Genomic DNA, 23,883 nt, shown 5'->3' on the forward strand with positions numbered 1-23,883 from the left:
CTTTTTTATGAAGTTTATTGAAATTCAAAGAAACCATATTTTTATTGCAGGTTGCATCACTTTATCTATGTGGAGGTTCACGTCGAAAATAAGTCCCGGAACTTTGATTGTATTACAGTACTACATGATGTAAAAGTAAGACGTCTGAGAAGTTTACTTTAAGGAGGCAGGGTCAAATCAAAGGTGAGTAATTTTGGTAAGAACATTAGGCAACATTAATAGAGTGGTGCAGCCTATAGCTGGCAGCGCGTCAGTATGAATGTGAAACTCTTTAAGGGGCGTAATAGAAAGTCTCAGCTTTACTTCCGGATTTTGGATTGATATGAGACGTCGTTTAATAATATTTATGTTTATAAAGTAAGCATAAGTCTCAAACTAAAGTGGAGTCCTATAGTGAAAATATATTATACATGTACATATAGCTATGGATGGTTCTTCTTTAAACATTAACTGCGGATAATTCACATAAATTCCAGTCGGAGGCCTCCCCATGATTTGCCATGAACAAAATCACTTCGCTACATTCCACGTGATTTTTGCACTGACAATTATAAACACATTTACTAATATTTCTGTTCATGTCTCCATTATAAGTTACATCACAAAACTTCAGATCTCCATGGAATCCATTCTTTGAGCTCGATGTAGGTATGGATACCTGTAATTGTATATAAAAAAGTCTAACTATGATATGTATATAAACTATTGTCAATTCTATGTCATCATCTCTTCATTAATATTATATGTTTTGAAAAATCATAAATTCAACATTGCACATTTATCAGGTCTTCTATTAAGACCTTATTTGCTCAGATTGGATTATTTGAGAAACTATTTTTTTTTTGTAATAATAAAATTATCTGAGAAATCTTATGACCATTCGTTTGTTATAATCAAAATTACCTGAGTAATATTTCAGCAATTCCTTTCTTATAATTATCTACTTATTTACTAGTTTTAATATAGAAAATATTGAAATTGAACAGCAAAGGAATGATAATATCTATAACTTTACACAAGATTTGAATTCTATTATGTCGCCTTATTTAAAGACTGGGACAAGTCGTAGATATACATATATGTCACATGACCAGTATTCTGTTGGTTAAAAGAATCATGACAGATATAACAGCGTTGATGATTAACAATGGCTTGATGATAAAACAAACACCTTATATAAGGATTGTATCAAAGCATTAGAAAATTTTAACAAAGAAAAATCAATGAAAAATCATTTAGTCCTTAATACCAAGAAAAACATTTATAAACTGACTGAAGCAAAATGTAACGGGTGTATTTACAATCAGAGGGACATAAATACCAAAACTAAAACGAAACAAGCCTAGATATTATTTCCGTAAGTTTGCAAAATGGAGGAATCATCTGCAAATGTGTCACTAAATGTTTTTTTATGAATATTTCAAATATTTGTCATCTTTACCTTGTGCAAGCACATATTGTAATAAGCACGAGAACATGGATTGTAAAACTGAGGATGTGATGTTTAGATGAGCTTGATGCACATACTACTTTTAATGAAGTTTCAATCGCACTTAAAACATTGAAAAGGTCTAAACATATGGTGGTGATGGTATATCAAATTAATACTTAATTGAATGTGAACAATTTCTTTTACCAGTATTTGTAAATATGTTCAATAAAATTTTAGAAACTGTTTTTATTCCTACCCAGTTTGTTAAAGGTAATTAACATTCCTGGTTTTAAAAAGGGTAATGATACTGACCCCAACAATTACAGGGGAATTAGTATACTAAGTTTAGACAAACTTTCACTTCGGTCATTAACCAAAGATTTTTAACATGGGTAAATTGTAATGATGTGATCTCTGATGCCCAGTTTGGATTTAAAACAGGATTCGGGACTACTGATGCCATTTTTGCTTTCCAGAGTATAATTTCCATCACCTTTTTATGGCAGATATGACCGGTCGACAGGGGATGCTTACTCTTCCTAGGCACCTGATCCCACCTCTGGTGTGTCCAGGGGTCCGTGTTTGCCCAACTATCTATTTTGTATTGCTTGTAGGAGTTATGAGATTGATCACTGTTCGTTATCTTCACCTTTCATCATAACAAAAATTGTATTGTGCTTTCATGGATTTCAAAAAGGCATTTGAGTCAGTAAATAGGATAAGCTATGGTGTGAATTATCAAAGTTAGGTATTCGTAAAAGTTTTAAAACTGATAAAGTCTATGTCCTTTAATGTCAAATCCTTTGTTACTGTGAACGGTTTCCAATCTGATAATTTCACAAATAAAGTCGATTTGATGCAAGGGCAAATTTTATCCCCGATTTTATTCAACATGAATGTAAATGACTTTGAAATGCACCTTTTTGAATACTGGATGTGTACGAAATGATTGTAAAGAATTAAACTTATTTTTACTATTCTATAATGATGATATTGCACTTTTTTCTGAAACTAAAGAGGATCTTCAGTCACTTTTGAATTCCCTATCCGAATATTTTAAGAAAAGGAGCCTGAGTGTTAATACAGCAAGGACGAACATATTGGTGTTTCGCAAGGATGGAAAAATTAATTCTACAGGTATTTGGCATATAGATGGCCAAAACTTAGAAATTGTAGACACTTTTTCATATCTTGGTTTTTGTTCAATTTCAATACTAATTTTAGAAAGGCTGAGAAGTATCTTTCAGATCAGACAAGGAAGGCTTATTTTGAATAGAAAGGTGAAGATAACGAACAGTGATCAATCTCATAACTCCTATAGGCAATACAAAATAAATAGTTGGACAAACACGGACCCCTGGACACACCAGAGGTGGGATCAGGTGCCTAGGAGGAGTAAGCATCCCCTGTAGAAATGTAAAAAAAAATATGTACTTAAATCCCGAAACAATGTTATCACTTTTTGACTGATATATTGGAAGTATCTGTAATAATCCTTCTGAACTATGGACATACATAAAGGTGAAATGTTGATTAGCTGCATTTTGATTTTGTCAAAAGGGTCTTGGTGTAAAAAAAACCCCACCTACATGTATATGCAGTGTTGCTGTTTATGCTGAATTGGGTCGTCTTCTATTGAACTATGACGGAATGTATTATGTTGTTAAATATTGGTACAAGCTTTTAAATACTGAAATTTGTATCATGTAAGACAACTGCTTATAAAACTTCTTTTTCATGATGTATGGATAAAACAAAGTTTAAATAAAAATGAATTAAATACAATCAAACAATGAATAATCGACCAATGTCAGCAATATGTTATGGAACACATTTCACTATTTTCAAAACGTGTTTATATAAGCACTTGCTAATTTTAGTCTCCAATATTATCTAAGAAAACCTATTTCTTGCATTTACCAAAACTCTATAGCAGAATTGCAATTTTCATCTCAGTGTTTAGCTACAGAAGCTGGGCGATTCAGCAATGTTCATAAATCTGATAGACAATGTTTACTTTGTAAGAAGTTAATAGAAGATAAATGTCATTTCATTTTACAATGTCCTTTGTATTCAAGTTTAGTGAATTTTTTTTTATCAAGCCACACTATTGGAAAAAACCATCTGTGTTTAAATTAGTTAAATTATTTACTGTCAATAACTTGAAACCCATGTGTAATTTTGGAAAATATATACACCTAGCATTCAAAGTCCGAAAACAAAATGTGCAATTGTATTCTTCGTCATATGTATGTACTTTATTTTCTGTTATCATTACCTGCGAAATCTTGTAACCATTTCGTTGGCAAGATATATCTTTCCCAATCACTGTTATTTCGAACGTTGATGCATTGATTCTAAACCATGCGGTATGAACCCTTGTCCAAAATAATGGAGGGAAATTTCCCATAACAGGTAAATCAACACAGGTGCTGTTATCACCGTCCAGTAACTTATGAAACTGTCCTAACAATGTGTTGTTTCTGTCTTTCAAAATATCGGGTAGCTTCATGTTAATCGTATATTTTAACGTCACAGTTCCAAGGGCAACAAACACGACATACATGTCTGCAAAATTCATCTTTTCCTGCACAACATTGACTTCAAAAGTCAGATTTATGAAACTAGTAATACTGTCTGTAGCAGAATTTACATACTTCAAATGAATTAAGGCGGAGTTCTGAACCGATGAGTTTTCTGTTTTGTGATAAAGTGCATTCAGGTCATAACACGTAATGTTTTCGTCAGCACGGTGAAAAGACACATTCTTAATTATTGCTGCTGGTTCCCCTGTCTCCAAGAGATTTCCTGTCCATAACCTGATATTTATAATCTCTGCCGTGTTCGCTGGTGTTTCGATGACTAACATTAGTGGTATATTGCTGGAGGATACGATAGGTCCATTCACGAGGTCATCAACTATCGACATCTTGACCAGTGAATCCGCCTGTAATAAGAATAGAAATATGGAGTTGAGTAGAAAATACACAGTTGACATAATTATCTAATAAAATTATGTGCTAAAACTAGAAAATGTTTCATAAATTTAATCATATATACATTATTTTATCATTCATATGTCGATTCGACATATTCCTGTGAACTCGAGACGCAACATTTGCTTCTTACTTTGTTAGCTGACCCGTTTATATATTTATATGGAGCAGAATTTATTAAAAAACTTGCGAAGAAAAAATTTCTTGCTGTGGCCTTCAATTCGACATTTAGATATATCGACAACGTTTTGTCTATTAACAATAATAACTTTCATTCATATGTCGATTCTATATATTCCCGTGAGCTGACGAAATAAAAGACATCACAGAGTCGTCCACTTCTGCTTCATACTTAGATATTTTATTCAAAGTAGACATTAATGGCAAACTGACAACTCAACTGTGTGACAAACGGGATGATTTCAGCTTCTCTATCGTCAACTTCCCCTATTTATGTAGACGAAGATAACGAACAGCGATCAATCTCATAACTCCCACAAGCAATACAAAAAAGAGAGTTAGGCAAATACGGACCCCTGGATATACATGTACCAGAGGTGGGATCAGGTTCCTAGGAGGAGTAAGCATCCCCTGTCGACCGGTCACACCCACCGTGAGCCCTATATTTTGATCAGGTAAAAGAAGTTATCAGTAGTCAAACTCAGTGTGCCAAGAACGGCCTAACAATCGGTATGAAACACGTCAGACAGTATTTGACTCAACGATAGGTTGTATTGGCGAACTAGATCGTTATAACGACCATCACATTTGCGAAATGCTGCTTTAAAACGAGATTTTTGGAACTCCTGCACCATCAACTTGTCTTTCAGCAGCCTGCCTCGATTTAAAAACTGACCATACGCAGAACAAGCTCTTGCGTATCGAATCAGATGAGAGATGTAAACACCATATGCAGGTGATAAAGGAATATTGCTACATAAATAATGGAAGTTGTATGTAGCAATATCCCATTTCCCATCAGTGCTGGTGGGACTAGTTATTTGTATTGAATGCTCTATCGTCACGACTACAGTCGAACTCCAACATGTCTGACGTATGATAACTAAAACATCAGGTATTTCTTATTTCAAATCACTAATTTTAAAACGTCCTAAATTCAGAAAGCCTCAGTCTTTCCGTTGGCGACAGGATTTCATATCTATTATTATTAATTTTGTCGAAGATTATGCCAGACGATGGGCTAAAAATGAAAAAGAACTTGATACATCGTCAGAATGGGGTAAAAGTATCAGGGGAATATTGAAATCCCATATTAGACACATCAAAGCAAAACGACCATCGAATTTGCGAAATGCTGCTTTTAAACGAGATTGTTGGAACCCCTGCACCATCAACTTGTCTTTCAAAACAAAACAAAACAAAATCAAAACAAAATAACTGACAATCAACTGTATGACAAACGGCATGATTTCAGCTATCCTTCTGTGTCTAGTAAACCGTAAGTAATAAAAGAACTAGATATGTTACACGTGGAATATGTTTCGGTTCCAACTGACAAAGCTTGTAACAATATTGTTTTTGTTTGTAATGTTCATTATTACAACGATATTTTAAACGAACTTGGCATTAATTTCACTTTTGGTAATCGTACTTATACTCCCTTTGCTCTTTCAAAAGATGAAATTTTTCAAAATTATGCTTCAGGTGTAGACACATTTAATATCCCAGTCAATGGATCAGATGAATATGAGTTACCGTACCTATACTGGAATCCTAAACTTCATAAAAATCCATACAAAGATCAGCTGCTGGATCCATTAAAATAGCTCTTAGGGCTACAAGTTTACTGTAATTTCGGATTTGAAACATTTCGGTTCAGCATCACTGAAGAGACATTATTTGTCGAAATACGCATCTGGTGCATCACAATTTGTACCGTATAAGTTTTACTTTGATCACTGTTATTTTCACCTCTCATTTAGTGCAGTGAGTAGTTACATGTACGTCTTTTTATCACGTTATATTGATAAATTACATATTGTAACTGCTTAAGGTAGTGATTACAAGGCATCACGTGGTTTATACATGTAGTATCTAAAAAGAGACTATTTTCGTTTTCGATTCCGGAATACATCAAGCGCATAAGCATCAGTAATAACAGACGGTGGAAATAAAGACTTGTCAGATATTAGCAAACGCAGGGTAAAGTGAAAATATGTTTAGAAATACACAAGCAAAATAAAATATAAATGAAAAATCCCTTATGTTTTAATTATCTTTTAAATAATAGTCATAGTTTAAACCCTAAGTCTCCATGAGACATATACTCCCCCCCCCTCCGCTCCTCTTTTAATTTTCAGTCTTACAAAACGTAAACCTAATTCACAAACCAAAAGGCCTATTAAAATCATAATATATAATGCTGTAAACATGTATATGGTGTTAGTGCTCATAAATCTAACATGCAGGATATGAAACATCCAAGGGAAACCGTTAGGCCAAGGAAACACAGGATATGTAAACACGTCATTTTGAGCAAAAATAATTATAATTTTAAACATATCTTTCCTAAGTATACTCTACATTCACTTTCTTTTGCTACAAATATTCCCATCGTCCACTTTGAGATTGTCAGCTAAGACTGAGGAAATCGATGGACTCTACTAGGTAACGTGAATGTTAAGAGAAATTAAAAAAAGTGCATTTTGAAAAGCAGCATTTGCTGTCAATATCTTTTTCTCAATTAGTTCATTTACATGTATTTCTTTTAATATTAAAAGTAAGAAAGTTTGTTGTTTGATAATCGCTTGGTTTGAAAGGAGAATAATAATAATTTAAAAAATGTTGCAGGTATCGACGTCACAATGCACAGTTTACATGGGATGGGTTATATTTCCCGCGTTTTTAATATACACTTCCAGACCATGAATATACAAGTAATTTCAAACAGAAAGCAATAAAAACATAGCAAAAGTACTATCATTCTATGTGGAATAAATTCAATAATAAACATAAAAACATTTTAATAGTTTTAAGATAAGTTAAAATAAATACATGCAAGATGCATATTTATTGTAATCATTGCCTGTAGCATTGATGTAAGGAAGGGGAATGAGTAACTACATGTATAGCACAATAGTAAACATAAAGACCAATATTGATACTTTCAGGAAAAATTCCTACCAACATATGTTAAAACATATTTAAAAATAAAAACAATTATTTGTCATTTATTTCTCAGGGGGTGAAAATATGTCTGCTCTGGTGAATAAATTGCCTTCTAAAAATTGCGAAATTGCTCCTAAGCAGCCCTACTTCTACTTCATATGAAAATAAATGGACATATTAACACAAATCATATATTAATTAAGGCTTTAACTTCAATTTGATATAAAATTTGTATCACTTATTTTTTTGTATCATTTTTAAACACCATCTGAAACACCTGTACAATTTATTACAGAAAGTCGAAAAGAGGGGTTACTATGACAACCATAACGTCACAATTCCCGTGAAAACCATATATGATACTTTCATAATGAGTTGCAGATACTGTCAACTACAAGATATGTAAAAAAAAAAATCAAAAAAAAGATCAATAAATAAAAATAATAATCATAGATTCATTAATTTTCAATCACCCATGCAATCACTACCTTAATAACATCAGGTTATGTGGTATGTAAATAACACATTGTAATTGTTTTATAACATTAGGTAATGTCATATTTAAATTACATATTGTAACTGTTTAATAACATCGGGTTATGTGATAATAAACATTGATAAATGACGTAATAAAGAAGTGTTGTATTTCAATCATTGAACAGAGATGAGTAATGTAGCATTCCCTTGTAATAAAACAGCAATACTTTTTTCTCCTTTAGAAATTGACAGTTAATTCAGAATGTAGACAGAGAAGCATACTGCATTCTCATTAAAACTCTCAAGAAGATCATTGAAACCTATCGATCATATAAAATAATTCATACATTTACTGTAGAGTTGACTTTGAGGGAAACTGTCGAGTTCCACACTTCAACATCATCCAATAGAATGCTTATGCGGACAGTTTGTTCTGAATCCAAATCAGCTGACTTTGTCATCATAATACCGGCCTCGAATTCTATTTTGTCATAGGCCGTTGTTTTTGAATCTTTGTAGTAACCTAAAACAGGTCAAATCGTTAGGTTATGAAGTCAAGAATCATATATGTAAACTGATGTGCATCACTGAAAAATATAGAAAATAACTTATCCTGTGCGATTGCTGGACCGTATATCTTATTTTACATGTAGCAAAACATAATTAATCATAGACATTTTCAATTATTGAATTCATGTTTGAGACGAAGGTGATGCATTTCACTCAAATCACTAATAGTGGTATAAAAAGTACAATATAATTTTATAAAGATACATTCTAATATATGCCAGAGGTGCATGTTATTCAGCGCAGTATATTTACACAATTCATAAAAGTATGTATTGTGAAGTCAAAATTCACATTTACATTTCAGATCGTGAATATTCTTAACATTTAACTTTTTAACTTCAAACAATGCTGTAGCTAATCTTTGGTAAAATTTTATTCAGCTTGCAAAATGTGATGTAAATTAGACAAAAATGTAGAAATTATTTTTTTTCAAATATGCATGAACCAGTCGTGAAAATGTAATGCCATGATCCATAGTTGTATGTTGTGCGAGGGAATATGTTAATATTTTTAAATATCCCATATCTTACCTCTGTTCACCCAGTGTGAGGGGAATTCTATCAACAACGAGGTGTTAGCACCACAACTTGAAACTTTAAGCAATCGGATATCTCCGTAGCCCTAAAATTAGTTACGTTTGAAGCACAATATACATGTAAATAAAGCTAATCATATTTCATGATTTAAACCAAAGAAAGAGATAATACGCACAGTAATACAAATTCTGTATTGTTTGTAGGATAAAAGCAGCTGTACCGTTAGTATTGAATCCATTGACATACAATTGTTGTCCTGTCTTTTGACCCCCGATCCCGAGACTGAAGCGTTTCCGGTGACATCTACGTTTTATTCCATACTTGACAATTTTTATAGCATTTCAATACAATGACTGTTGGTACTTAAAATCTAGAACGATTCAATGGATCTTGTTGTGTATCTGCCCTTGACTTACGTGATGCGGACACTTTCAAAAGAAAAGGTGAAGATATCTTCACCTTTCATGCTATATTACAAAAAGCATGTACATCGCAGTGGTTTGCACAAAAAATGCTTTGTGACAAACTTTCCTCGTCCATCTCATGCGTAAATACTGAATCAAACTTTGAAAGTATGTGCATTTTATCTTTGAAATTTCCGAATCCCTAATCTTTGCCAAACTGTGGCCTCTACATGTAATTCTGAAAAAGAATCTGTTCGTCACTAAGGAATCTATGTCTGTATACATATACATGAAAAAAAATGGTGACTGAGGGTTGCCAATGAAAAGCAATAGTAGCCACGAAACCGTAGATAAGCTAGACCAATGTTTGCTCAGCTACAATAATTCCCCTGATAATATTGATACCAGTACTTCTCTTTCCGATAACTATTGGTTATACACCGCTAAATGTTAACAGAGTGAGATAACAGATGATGTATAGTATGACTTGGAACCGAGGTTATCACATTGCCTGCATTGAACTCAAATAAATCATGGTGATGTAGTAATTACCTATTAGATAAAGGCTAATCTTTAGTTTATACTTACTGTCCTATATGACAATCCAACGCTGGGCACTCGCAAGTATGCAATCCAAAGAGAGTCGGTGTGTCTTTGCAGAAGAACTTTAATCGAAGGATTATAATCTGGAACCCACGCCCTAAACGTAATTTTATTAAGTAGGTTGATTCCAGAAGGGAGTTCAGATGTCTTTGGTGCCACCATGGAAAAGGAAGCCGTCTTATTCATTTTCTGGAGAGAAAAAACCCTGCATATTTTGACAATTCCAAGCACAAACATTTCATTGTTAATGACGATAAGATACACACAAGAGATTACATATGAAGGAGAAAGTACGTATCATAAATATATTATTAGCTATACAAATAATACATGTCAACGATATAAAAGGACTTCCATTACAAAAAGATACTACATTTAATGACAATAACGATATTAAAATTGCTCAACATGCAGATGATTGTACTAACATGTTAAAGGACACAGACTCTTTGAAAAAAATACTGCAGACAATTGCCGACTTTAGTAATGTCGCAGGACCTAAACTAAACTTTAAAAAAAACCCTCAGAGTGCTTATTAACAATCTCATACATATATTTGTATTCAAATGACTCGTATATTCATGGTGTAAAAATTACAAGAAACTGCATAAAATCACTTGGTATTTACCTGAGACATGATGAAATTGAATGTTATGAAAAGAATTGGACAAGCAAACTAGTGAAGTTAGAAAAATACTAAGTGTTTGGAAAAGGTGGAATCTTACAATATTTGGAAAATGCACAATAATTAATACACTGGCAATCTCTGAAATACTATATAATGCTTTTATTTAAAAAAATCTTAAAGATGAATTTTTCAAAAATGTTTCAAAGCTAATATTTAACTTTATTTGGTATAAACGAGACAGAATTAAAATAAATACACTTATAGACAAAATTGAGCAAGGTGGTATTGGTATAATTGATATCGAGAGTAAATTTTATGCTGCCAAATCATCATGGATAAGTAGAATATTAGATGTAGAAAGTGTGACACATAGAACGCTCAATAATATTTTGCAGCAATATAATATCTCTATTTTTGATGTTTTAAAAACGTCTGAAAATAACTTTTTAGATTCAATTTTTTTTCAAAATGTTAAAACTCCCCCCTTTCTACGGAAATATATTTTCAGCTTTTAATAAATCCAAAAAGCCACTGGACATAAAAACTCTAAAGAGAGACGAGCTCCTTAGTCAGTTTCTCTGGAGCAACAGACTCTTTCAATATGAATAAAAAACATTGTGTTTGAAAATTGGATACAGAGTGGAATTTTATATATCAAATATATTTTTGATGAACATGGCGAAATGCATGCTATAATGTACTTTGCAGATAAATTGAGAAAGAGAAATAACATTTTTTGTGAATATATTTTGCTTAAAAAGGCAATTAAAATCTATAAAGAAAATTTTGACTGTAATTATTCAAAATACATTAATATAAAACCTGATGTACATTTTGTTGTTTAGGAATGATGTTGTAAAATCAGCTAAAATGTTAAAAGTAAATTTTTACTACTCGGTGTTTATAAATATGAAGTTTCAAAAACCATTGTATGAAAATAGATGGAAAAAATGTTTTCATATCAGTTATTCTAGTTGGAAAAATGTCTATATCGCAAAAATTAAAAAAAAAAAAAGTATGAAAAAACAATATCAGAATTTAACTATAAACTACTAAATGGTACTTTGAACAATAATGTATATGTAAGCAAATGGAACAAAGACGTGTTTCCATTGTGTGAAAAATGCAATGTAGATGAAGACATAAAACATCTTTTGTTTGAATGCAAAATTGTTAAACATATTTGGGAGAAAATTAGATCCTTTTTGAAGTTTGAAATTACATGGAAAACTATTGTACACGGATACTATAATGAAATCAGCGGAAAAAAAAAATCCCTTTTGAATAACCCTGCATCCTTTATAAGTTTTGCTATATATAAATATAAAATGAAATGTAGACTACAGAAGGAGAAAATGTTGGAGCAAGATCTACATAAACTTAAATATGCAATTCTTATTCAGAATATGGTAGTTGCCAATATTGGCAAGAACAGACACGATTTTTAAAAGAATGCAGGAAACTGTTTGTAATTTTGAAATGAATATATTCTGATAGATAGGCATTGTGAAATGAATCTTTGATATGCATCATGAAATGAAATTTCATAATTTCTATGATTGTTGTAATGTATAATTTATGCATTACGAAATGAATTTTTGTGATTTTGTTTTTCTGATGATTTTATTTTGATGTATATATGAAATACACTATGATTAATATGATGTATGTACATTACAATTTTCTTATGCATGATATGTATTTTGAAATGCATCACTATTATTATTATGTATGCATTAAATGATATGAAAAAAAAATGAATTTTTCTGATCTTTCTGATGTATGATAAGCATTATGATTGTTATGATGTGTGTTTGCATTATGAAATGAATATTTTAGATAAAAGATAAATGACCCCCCAGCGCAAACATCCGTGCATAAAAAAGGACCCTATTGGAAATAAGCTTTCCAGCTTTCATGGGTTATCCTTGGTATTTATGTATGTATGTTTGTATGTATGTATATACCGAATAAATATTTATTTTTTTTTATTTTAAAGATAAAAAAAAACATCCTTGGTTGAACCTGGATAACTAGTATTCTTAGGGGATTCAGATTTTGGCCCGATGCGATTATGTCCTGCCATGAATACCAATCCCGATGTGATTACATGTCTTACTAAAAAATCAAACTCGATGTGTTGATATCTTGTTACAAATACCAAATCCGACTACTTACCAAAAGCAGTGTTTTTATGGTAAAACTGAACGGATGGACTGGACATTCAATCAGATTTATTCCATTCCACTGGTAAGAAACTTTTGCATCTATGCTTATGTTTTGTCCATCTTGTAAACCTTTTGCGTTATGCAGATACACATAAAAATCAGAAAGTAGCCGATTTTCAGTACTGTTGGAATATGACGTGGTAATGTTATAAAATTTGTAACAGACTCTGTGAAACCTTTGGAAACTTGTCTAAAAGGAAGAAGAAATACAAAAATCATCATATATATACGACTACATTGTCGAAAATGCAAAATATATCATATAACAGGTTGTTTTGGTGGGTATATATTTTTGGTTTACTTTGGTGATTTCAAAAGATTTATCAAAATCGAAAGCGTAAATACATCATATCAGTACACATATACACTTTACGAATAAGTTAAAACGAGTTCACCAAAATATTATCGACCAAAATTAATGATACACCTTGTACACCCAAATCCACTTATATATATTGAGAGAGAGAGAGAGAGAGAGAGAGAGAGAGAGAGAGAGAGAGAGAGAGAGAGAGAGAGAGATTGCAGAAAATGTCCATGGTATAGGTAATAAGTTGAAAAAATATATCCAACGATGGCTAAGTACACATGATCCACATTTAATTAATTACACTTAGCGCTTTCGCCGTGTAGTTGTAAAATTGGGAAGCAATGTTTCACAGAATAGTACATATTCATATTACGGGGATTGTGAGTTACGAAAAGAGGAATTTTTTTTATTTCATCCTGGGTTCTTAATCTTCTGGAATTCCGGAGTTCTGCGATAGGTGCAGATATATTTTATGATAAAAGAAGATCGGAAAGTTATAACAGAGTTGTACAACAAAAAGCGGATTCCTACCAGTACCTTCTATTCAATTCTTGCCATCCCTCACATGTAAAACGCAATATACCTTTTAACATGGTGAGACGTGTCTGTACAATCGTCATTGATGAAACCAGAAGGAATAATTGTCTACAGGAATGAAAAACATTTTTATGAAGACAGAAATATTCGATAAATTTAATAGATGCCGCTGTTGAAAAGGCCAAATCCATACCTATCGAATCCGAAAATCTATAGGACCTCTTTGAACTAAAAAACATTGTCTACAGTCGATGTCAACCTCCAAACCTAAACAAAATTACTAACGAAAGTCAAATTTTCATCTGATAAAGAAAAACCTACAGTTTCCAAATATATTGTGGCACCTTTCCATATTTAAAAACAGGAGATTCATTTACTTTTACAAGTGGCAAAACGTTTACTATACATACTAAAACGTCGTGCAAATCCAGAAATTTAATATATTGCATGATTTAGACTTCCTGCGGAGAAAACTATATAGGACAGAACCGAAACAAAGTAGCCGACAGTGTGATAGTCCACAAACAACAAATACGGGACCCGTCCATCAGGAATACACCCTGCAGTGAACATTTTGATTTATGTGCCAATAAAAACTTTTTAATATTTCCGTTTTATAAAGATTTAGAAAATAATGAACACTTACGGAAAGCAAAAGTTGACCATTTTGTAAAATTATTCAAACCTGAATTGAATGTAAATTAATTATTATAACTTGGATGTTACATTTCAAGTCATTGCTTTATTTTTGGCGCCTTATTGACTTTAAATTGTGCCAATTTAGTATGCTGCCTTTGTGACGTCACAATAACGACGTCTTAACTACAATGTCATAACAGGTACATTGTACTCTTTTTGTAAAAATTCTTACACTCCAATATCCGAACTACACGCGAAAGCGCTAAGTGAAAGGCGAAGATAACGAACAGTGATCAATCTCATAACTCCTATAAGCAATACAAAATAGATAGTAGAGCAAATACGGATGTGTGGACACACCAGAGGTGGGATCAGGTGCCTTGGATGAGTTAGCATACCCTGTCGACCGGTCACACCCGCTGTGAGCCCTATCGGTATGAAACAATCGGTATGAAACACGTCATACAGCATTTAACCCAATGTAAAGTTGTATTGACGAACTAGATCGTTATAACGACCATCGAATTTGCGAAATGCTGACTTCAATCGAGACTGTTGAAACCCCTGTATCATCTTGTTTGTCAGTAGCTTACCTCGATTTAAAAACTGACCATACGCAGAACAAGCTCTTGCGTATCGAATCAGTTGAGATATATAAACACAATATGCAGATGGTAATGGAATTTTGCTACATAAATAGGTCACCTAACAAAGGAGCACAATTTGTGCCGATGGGAATTCCAACAGACTGATTGAAGACCTGATCACGAAATACCACGAAGATATTGTCAATGAAGAACTCTAGCATATTTTGTATTTAAACTTCAGAGTACTTGTGCGTGGAATCAGAGTGGTGTTTAATAAAGTAATAATTTGGATGACTGATCACTAGATGCAAGGTGAAGATAACGAACAGTGATCAATATCATAACTCCTACAAGCAATACAAAATAGATAGTTGGGCAAACACGGACACTGGAAACACCAGAGGTGGGATCAGGTGCCTAAGAGGAGTAAGCATCCCCTGTTGATCGGTCACACTCCCCGTGAGCCCCATATCCTGATCAGGTAAACGGAGTCATCCGCAGTCAAATCAGTGTGCCAAGAACGGCTTAACAATCGGTATGAAACACGTCAGACAGCATTTGACCCAATGCGAGGTTATGACACGGATATGATATGAATATTTCCGTAAAAACATCACTCGCGAAAAACATTTCTCGCTTTTATTTTTATATTGCTAAAATACTTTATTAAAAGAGTACTCCGCGAATTTATTTTTTCACGATTTGATAAGTACTCGCGTAAAATAAGGAATCTACAGTATGAAAGGTGAAGACAACGAACAGTGATCAATCTCATAACTCATATAAGTAATACAAAATAGAGAGTTGGGCTAACATGGATCCCTGGACACACCAAAGGCGAGATCAGGTGTATACTTATAACATTACTCCTACTGATAATTAATGTAAACGATAGTAAGATGAAACAGGAATTCCTTTTACATTCAAAATAACTTATTAACAAATCCCAAAGAAAACATTTTCATCCCGCTGATACACAATTTTTAAAACTGATTCTATGTAATTATCAGAATTCAGTGGCCACGGTATGTCACAGATTTTTATGAAACTTTTTGTGTAACAATATTATGATAGATATTAAACAAAAAGGACATGCAAAGGTTTGACTTAGCAACGGTTGCCATGGAAACCGATCCTCTAACAACAGCTGGACAAGATATGTACATGTATGTTATATTTTTAATAATAAAAAATTAAACGCTATTGTTTATAAAAACAACAATTGTAAAAATTATTTTGAGCGAGGTTTTAGCTTTTAGAATTTTTTTTTTTGTATTTATTTAATCCTTGAAAACAATAGAAATACTTATTTTTATGATGTATAAGGGTTTGATATATGTGATTTTTAGAGAGGGATAAAATATATTTGCCCAGTCATTTGGTGTAAACTCACATGCTAGTAAAATATATTGAATCTTACTTTAAAAAAGTACAGAAACACATCTGTGGAGAAACCAAAGATAAACACATAAACCAGTAGTTTCCTCTGGTGCACAAACCAAAATACACCAGAAAGAGTTATTGCCCTTTGTAACACTCTCTTGTATTGGAGATATGAACAGCCTTCATTTGTTTTCAGTATGGCAGGAGGTGGAAATTGAGTTTTTATTCAATTTGTTCTTCAGAAGTTTATCAATATCAGATGCTCTTTGTTCACTTAATTCACTACCACGATCTTTATCTTCAATTGTGCTAAAGGATTCCGGTTTATTTCGTGGAATACAAATCCGTTTGATCTTTGCCATAGTCACCGGACTCTAGCATCCAATCGTCTACGTATTCGTAGAAAAAGTAAATGTTGTGGAATTTAACGCTTTATTGCATCACATTCGACTAAAAATATGACCAGGGCAACTGAAGGCTGACAGACATATTCAGAGAAAATATGAAAAAGCCCTGCCTGTTGCCGTGTTGGAACTTGTATTGACGTAAGTATTCTATTTGATTTAGAATCCAAATTCTAAAGTAAAGGCTGAATAAAATGTATCAGAAAATTTGGCTTTTAGTAAACATATGAGAACCCCAATTTATTTTATACTGCCAACCAGGCTAGTCAGCTATAGTGGTATACATGTAGACTGAACATTGTAAGTAGTCCTGTCATTTACTGCATGGGTGTACAATATAGAATACTAGTTAAGTATGTCCCCTACCTAACATTCACTCAGGGAGTTTCCTATCACATTTACACAGAGTTCAGGATCTGTAAAAATTGGGGAATACTTATAAAATCATGTTTCTTGTGGACATTTTCAAAAGGACTAGGTTTAATTTATGTAATCCTAAGTGATGACCTCTCTCTCTCTCTCTCTCTCTCTCTCTCTCTCTCTCTCTCTCTCTCTCTCTCTGACTGTCAAGTTTACAATAAAAACAAACATGTGAATGTCCTGTGTGCATTCTAGATAAAGATTGTTAAACTCATATATATTGGTGAGCCAGGCTACCTTCAAGTTTTTTTTACCTGTGGTAACCCCCACTAATATGTGATGGTTCTAATCTACAGAAAAAATCACACAAATACTATTATGATTTAAAGTTTTCTCATCTCTGTAATTATGAACTTTAGGACACTTGATTTGGAAAAATTAAATGATGAAAAATTGATAATTTTGAATTGGATCCTGTAACTGGGCCCTCAAATTTTAGTACATGTAGGTCCTGTCAACTGAAGTAAATCAAAAAAATATTAAATGTAAATTGTAAATATTAAAATACTTTTGAATTCTTACTTTTTCATCCAATAATCACATATTTTGGCCAAAGTACATGACCACTATTTTATGTAATTAATGTGTGCTTTTCTGTGTTTCAATTGTATGAGCATCATACTGTGTAAATCACCTAAAGATGGAGTTGACCAAGTTGCTGACTTTGAGGAGGTATATTCAGCATTAATACATACACATTGAATACATAATTTGAAATTCAAATTTGAATCCCAGTATTATAAATCCTAAAACAAATTAATAGATGTGGGGAATGTGGTACATTGGGTTTAGTTTCTTGGTTATAGAGCCTGCATGGAAACTGAATTCTCTAGAATAACCACATGAGACCATCCATTTTTTATGCGACATGATGACTTGAAACGTTTTCATCACAAATTCCTAAATTTTTTTTTATTACTTCACTTAATTAGCATTCTCAAAAAGACTAGGTGTTTTGTTGCCAATGACGCACATATATATGTACACATGTGCATGAGCTCAGTATCATTTGTAAAAATGATTAATTCTAATTAGGTCAATGTTGAGAATCACTCAAGTGACCTACATGTTGCTATTTGTGTGCGTCAGTCATCATAAGACGTTAATAGTATTTTTCTTGATAACCACCCTTCCAATTCTTTTCAAATTTCTTTTAAACATCTTTGGGACAAGAGGAATTAACATAGATTGTAAATCTAAGGACTCTGGATTGACGGTACTATTAAAAATGCTCTATACCAAAATTGAGAATTTTGTTTTAGACCAGGGTTTGATTTCTTCAATTTTATGGAGAAAACGTTTTAAGATATACACTTCGTCAAATTGTAGAGTTGGGGAGGGGGTTATAAGTGTATTTGACATTTATTTGTGTCCAAATTATGCAATTAATACTGAGGATTTCAGTAGTAGTCTGTTTTTAAAACAACAGACACCTAGAATTAAGAGCACAATGAAAGCATACATGTGATAAGGAGGTGGGGGGGGGGGGGGTGACTTCATAATATTGCCTGAAAATTCTTGACAAGTAAATTTGTTTTTAAATCCAAAGCTGAAGAAGGAAGGTGGCAAGGGTTGATCATTCAGTTCTATTCATCTGTTAACTTTTAACATTCATGACAATGCTTTTTAAAAAAAAAAAAATAGATGGCATGACAATGCTTTTTAAAAAAAAAATAGATGGGGGGAACAGCCTATCTATAGAACATAGAACTATATGTAACCAACTTTGTAATAATAAAAGGGGGCAGATCCATTGTTCAAATGTTGTTATGTGCCTGCTGGTTGTTTTTGTGCTCATTTGAGTAATTTAAGTGCAAGAAGAGCTGTAAGTTGATGTACACAAAATTTAACTTTCAAAACATTGAATCACATGCAAAACAAATATTTTAACACAAATTTTACACTAGAGATGACAATTCGAGATAATTAACATGCTTTGTTTATTGGCATCTGGTGTACATATAGCAACAAGTAGTGTTGTTCATTGCGAAACGATAAATTGATAATGTAGATGTATGCGTTGGTCGTACATGTGTTTTAGGCATATCTTATCGCATGTTTTGTTGTGTTTGGTTGTCGAAAATATTGATAGAAATTAATAATGAAGAATTGCTGATATACTAAGGACATCATGAATCTGATCAAAAGAAATTGAGGACTGGTTAATATTTACTTACTTTGTTACATCATGACCATACATTGCTTGCAACAAAAACATACAAGGGCCACATACATGTAATTGCAAATTTTCTATTTATTCCTTACTTGATACCATCGAATGAGGACAGCAATGTGCTGCGCGCTCCCTGTAATCAGGGGGAAATAACTCGTATAGCATTGTGAAAAATGTAGCTCATTGATTATTCATATACGTTTGAAATATTTTATGGTTAATCCTTATACAAGATTTTTTACAATAACTATTGAAAAAGACTCGAACACAATTTATGTTCATGTTATGCATAAATCTTATTAAATCATTGATGCCGCAAAATCGTATGACGTCACAGGAGGGTGGAACTACCTTAAATAAAGTTGAATGCTTATGAAGGAAAAACAGAAAGGGGTACCAAAATTGTGAATTTCGAAAACACAGGGTTGTAAATGTGGGTCCAAAAGAGTCATATAGTGTATAACATGGATTTCGTAGCCCTTAGAGCTATAGTGATACTTTGAATTTTTTTAAATTTGATTAATACTCAGGTAACCAATAAGGTTTGTGGACATCTTGTTAATTTATGAGTATTAACACTATTAATGGTTCTTCAATACAGCATAAACACATGTATACAAACTGTATCAAAACATAACATCCTTTAGGCCAATTCAACTTAATTAGTAAGATTATCATCCAGGGTCACCAAAAAGTATGGGGCAGACTGTGGGAAGATTTTATTTTTTAATTTTTATTTTCTGAGAAATATATTAATGACAAACGAGTTTTTGTCAACAGAAGTGCATAATTTAATGCCAGATATATAAATCTATGCTTATTTCACAGATGATTTTAGAGGGGCGGGCGGGTGGGCATGATAATATATCAATTAAGTAATTAATTAAGTGGTAAAATTACTATTCTAGCATCATGAATGATCTTGTACATGTAAATTTAGTTTAATTAAAATGAATTAGGTGTGTACTGTATGAAAATGTGAAAAATAAGATGTACTTTTCAATATTTGTTCAACACATTTTTTAGAACTTGAAGAGCAGAAGATGCATTCCATGACTCTTATATGATATAGAAGACAAAGAAGAGCTCTTGAGAATGGGGAAAAAAACCCTGCGAGTTTTACAGTCAATGAACACACCTCACGACACAAGTCCATCCTGATTCAGTAAACTATTCTTAGTTAAGATCAAGTTTTGGTGTCAGAAGACTAATGTAACTAAAACATTGCAAAATTAACCTGCAAGTGTCTTATGTGAGCCTACTGAATAAGGATTCATTACTGGACAGTTGAAGGAAAATCACTATTGTAATGATTTTTAAAATAAGATGATTGTGTTGTTTGGATAACATTGTGATCCATGTTTGTTGAATAAACAACTTTGCAAAAATGAGTTGTTCTGTGTTAATATTATAAATTTACTAATTACTGGTGAACAAACTTCAATAAATTTTAAAGTTTCATGCAGTTTCTGCAGTAGAAAATGACACCTATTGATTTTCTGGTCCAAAGGTCACCGGGTGCAATACAATACCCTGTACAATTGATGTCTGACCAGTTTCTTCAGAACCCTTTGATTGATAGTGATATTTCATACAGGGGTTGATCACTGGTAGTATATGACCCCCATTGATTTTCAGGTCAAAAGATTAAAAATGGCAGGGGCCTCCGTGGCCGAGTGGTTGGACTCCTTGGAGCATAGCGTTCAAAATGACACGGCCTCAGTCGGCGCGGGTTCGAATCCCACTCAAGCTGGTATTAAGTGAGAAAGTTTCCCAATTTACTTTCAGAAGGTCGGTGGTCTCTTCCCAGGTACATTGTATCTGGGTTCTCTCTTTCACCAAAAAACACTGGGCACCACCAGAAAACTGAAAAATTGTTGAGTGTGGTGGAAAATATCGATAAATCAATCATTAAAAATGGCTAGGTGCAATGTAGCTAGTACTCTATGCAATGGTGTCCCCCCAATATCTTGGGCCTGTTGTTCAATTATGATATTTCATATGTTGGTTGGTTATGAATAGTAGATGACCCTAATGATTTCCAGGTCAAAGGTCAGCAAATACAAGGCAGTACAATGAACAATTTATTGGTATCTATACCCAATATCTTGAGAAAACTTTTTATAGTTATTGATAATAGTTTAGATGGCAATACAGTACATATAATATAACTCGTTTATGGAAATGATTGCAAAATCTACTTGGTGTTTGGGGAGGGGGGTACTACTGGATTACAGTTGATGTTTACATGTTTTTTTAATCACTTTAACTAATTTTTATTAATATGTTAAACTTCTCCATGTTTATTTTTGAAATATCAATTGCTCATATTGTTCAATTTAACTGAAAATGGTGTGGGTTGCATTATTTGTCATCAGTATGAATTTTTGGCAAAATGCCCAAATCTACAGTTTTCTACTTCAATAGATCAATTGTACTACATTTCACCATTAATCTTTTTATATACATTAGGAGTCTTTGATATGGACATCCTTTGATGACAGTTGATTATGCTGTATGTATTTTCCAAATTATGTAAATTCATCAACGAAATCCAACAAAAAATCCCTTTTTGGCAAAATGCCCAAATCTACAGTTTTCGTGCTACAATAGATCTATTGCACTACGTTTCACCATTAATCTTTTTATATACATGAAGAGTCTTTGGTATGGACATCCTTTGATGACAGTTGATTATGCTGTATGTATTTTCCAAATTATCTAAATTCATCAACGAAATCCAACAAAAAATCCCGTTTTGGCAAAATGCCCAAATCTACAGTTTTCATGCTACTACAGATCAATTGCACTACGTTTCACCATTAATCTTTTTTTTTATATATTAAGAGTCTTTGATATGGAAATCCTTTGATGACAGTTGGTTATGCTGTATGTATTTTCCAAATTATCTAAATTCATCAACGAAATCCAACAAAAAATCACTTTTTGGCAAAGTGACAAATTATAATACATTGGTACTGCGGTCAGTAACACACTCTTTACCATAGGTGGATATAGATATCATAAATAAGGAGGGAATTTTATGGGGAATCGAAATTTATGGAGAAAATTAGTTGTCTTTTTTAATTTTTTATATACCACAAGGACAAAACATGGGCAAAACGGGCTGAATTTTGCAGTTCAATTAGCCCTCATAGACTGCTGTCGGTTTCCATGGCAACGGATGGTAGAAATTTGGTGGTGGGGTTGAAATTATGTAAGATGGTGCAAGTAAAGTTAATACTGTGAAAATCAAAGAAATCTGTGACATTGAGTAGCCAGACCCTATCTGATTTCTTTGATTTTTACATAGAATTGATCTTAAATCTTTAGATGTACAATGTATACTTTAAAATGGTCACGTAATAAGCACGTGAATTTCTCCCACGCGTATAGTTATAAATATTTGGTATATATATCATATCAATTTATCGCGTATTTTTTTCCCACGCGTAATATTAGACGCGTAAATAAGTGCTTTTAAAGTTTCAAATAACGGCCCGCCTCTTGGCGGCCCTTGATAAAGACCATGTGACCAAAGTATGACGCCATGTTACGTGACAGTGCCATGATATATGAGTGGTGTTAAGAAATGCATTCCATTTTTGAAAATACATATATACAGTTATGAACTACCATGCTCCACGCTGGCATACTTCATGAAGCCCGACCTTCACGTACTTTCAAAATCTTATATCTACATTATACTTTTAATTCTGTGGAAATTCCTAGTCATTGAAATAGACGTACTATATTTATTATAGACATAGAGGATATGAATGACCGGTCTATAATAATTGTTTATCATAGACATAAAGGATATGAATGACCGGTCTATAATAACTGTTTTGAGCAAAAGAAAATTACAGACAAACGAGGATGAGTGTATATTACATCTCAATCACCTAAATATTATGAAAAGATAGATGTTGAAATCCCCCGAGTCTGATGATGAAAGGTGAAGATAACGAACAGTGATCAATCTCATAACTCCTTTAAGCAATGTTAACCAGAGAGTGGGCAAACACGGACCCCTGGATATACCAGAGGTTGTATCAGGTGCCCAGGATGAGCAAGCATTTCCTGTCGACCGTTCATATCCGCCGTGAGCCCTATATTTTGATTTAGTACTCACATTGTAATATCTACTCCACACGGATGTGGAATCGGTGAAATCCATGTTGCCTGTATGATTTGCCTTTATAGTATCGAAGTCAACATTCTCCCCATCGTGGATGAGGGTGATTCTCAACTCTTCAATATATCCCACGGGAATGACAACAGATACCCTGACTGTGGCCGTGGAGCCGATGTAGAGATAGGAATCATCTAGTGGGGTCACGTGTTGAACGTTGACAGCTATACTTGTACAATTCACTGAAAGACGTGTGCATTCGAAATACGTAAACAACCGGAATAGTACATGATTT

General features: G+C 33.0%; 1 protein-coding gene across 1 annotated transcript; it reads right to left on the bottom strand.

The window, feature by feature from the left end:
• Nucleotides 1-544: 544 nt before the first annotated feature.
• Nucleotides 545-23,879, bottom strand: LOC130050406 (uncharacterized). Its single transcript, XM_056150455.1, has 7 exons — nt 23,589-23,879; nt 12,954-13,193; nt 10,133-10,336; nt 9,135-9,225; nt 8,382-8,557; nt 4,090-4,379; nt 545-658 (listed from the first exon to the last, which is right to left on the bottom strand). The coding sequence occupies exons 1-7, from the start codon at nt 23,631-23,633 to the stop codon at nt 610-612; spliced, it is 1,095 nt and encodes a 364-aa protein (XP_056006430.1). The 5' UTR covers nt 23,634-23,879; the 3' UTR covers nt 545-609.
• Nucleotides 23,880-23,883: the final 4 nt, after the last annotated feature.

This window comes from Ostrea edulis, chromosome 9 (genome assembly GCF_947568905.1).
Source record: "Ostrea edulis chromosome 9, xbOstEdul1.1, whole genome shotgun sequence".
Taxonomy (NCBI): domain Eukaryota; kingdom Metazoa; phylum Mollusca; class Bivalvia; order Ostreida; family Ostreidae; genus Ostrea; species Ostrea edulis.

What these genes read in the sequence shown, in the direction of transcription:
- LOC130050406 (XM_056150455.1), bottom strand. Translation starts at nt 23,633, where the DNA reads ATGGATTTCACCGATTCCACATCCGTGTGGAGTAGATATTACAAT. An exon ending in CCATAAAAACACTGCTTTTG is followed by an intron (nt 10,337 to 12,953) that starts GTAAGTAGTCGG and finishes TTTTCTCTCCAG; the next exon opens with AAAATGAATAAGACGGCTTC. An exon ending in TCCGCCTTAATTCATTTGAA is followed by an intron (nt 659 to 4,089) that starts GTATGTAAATTC and finishes ATACAATTACAG; the next exon opens with GTATCCATACCTACATCGAG.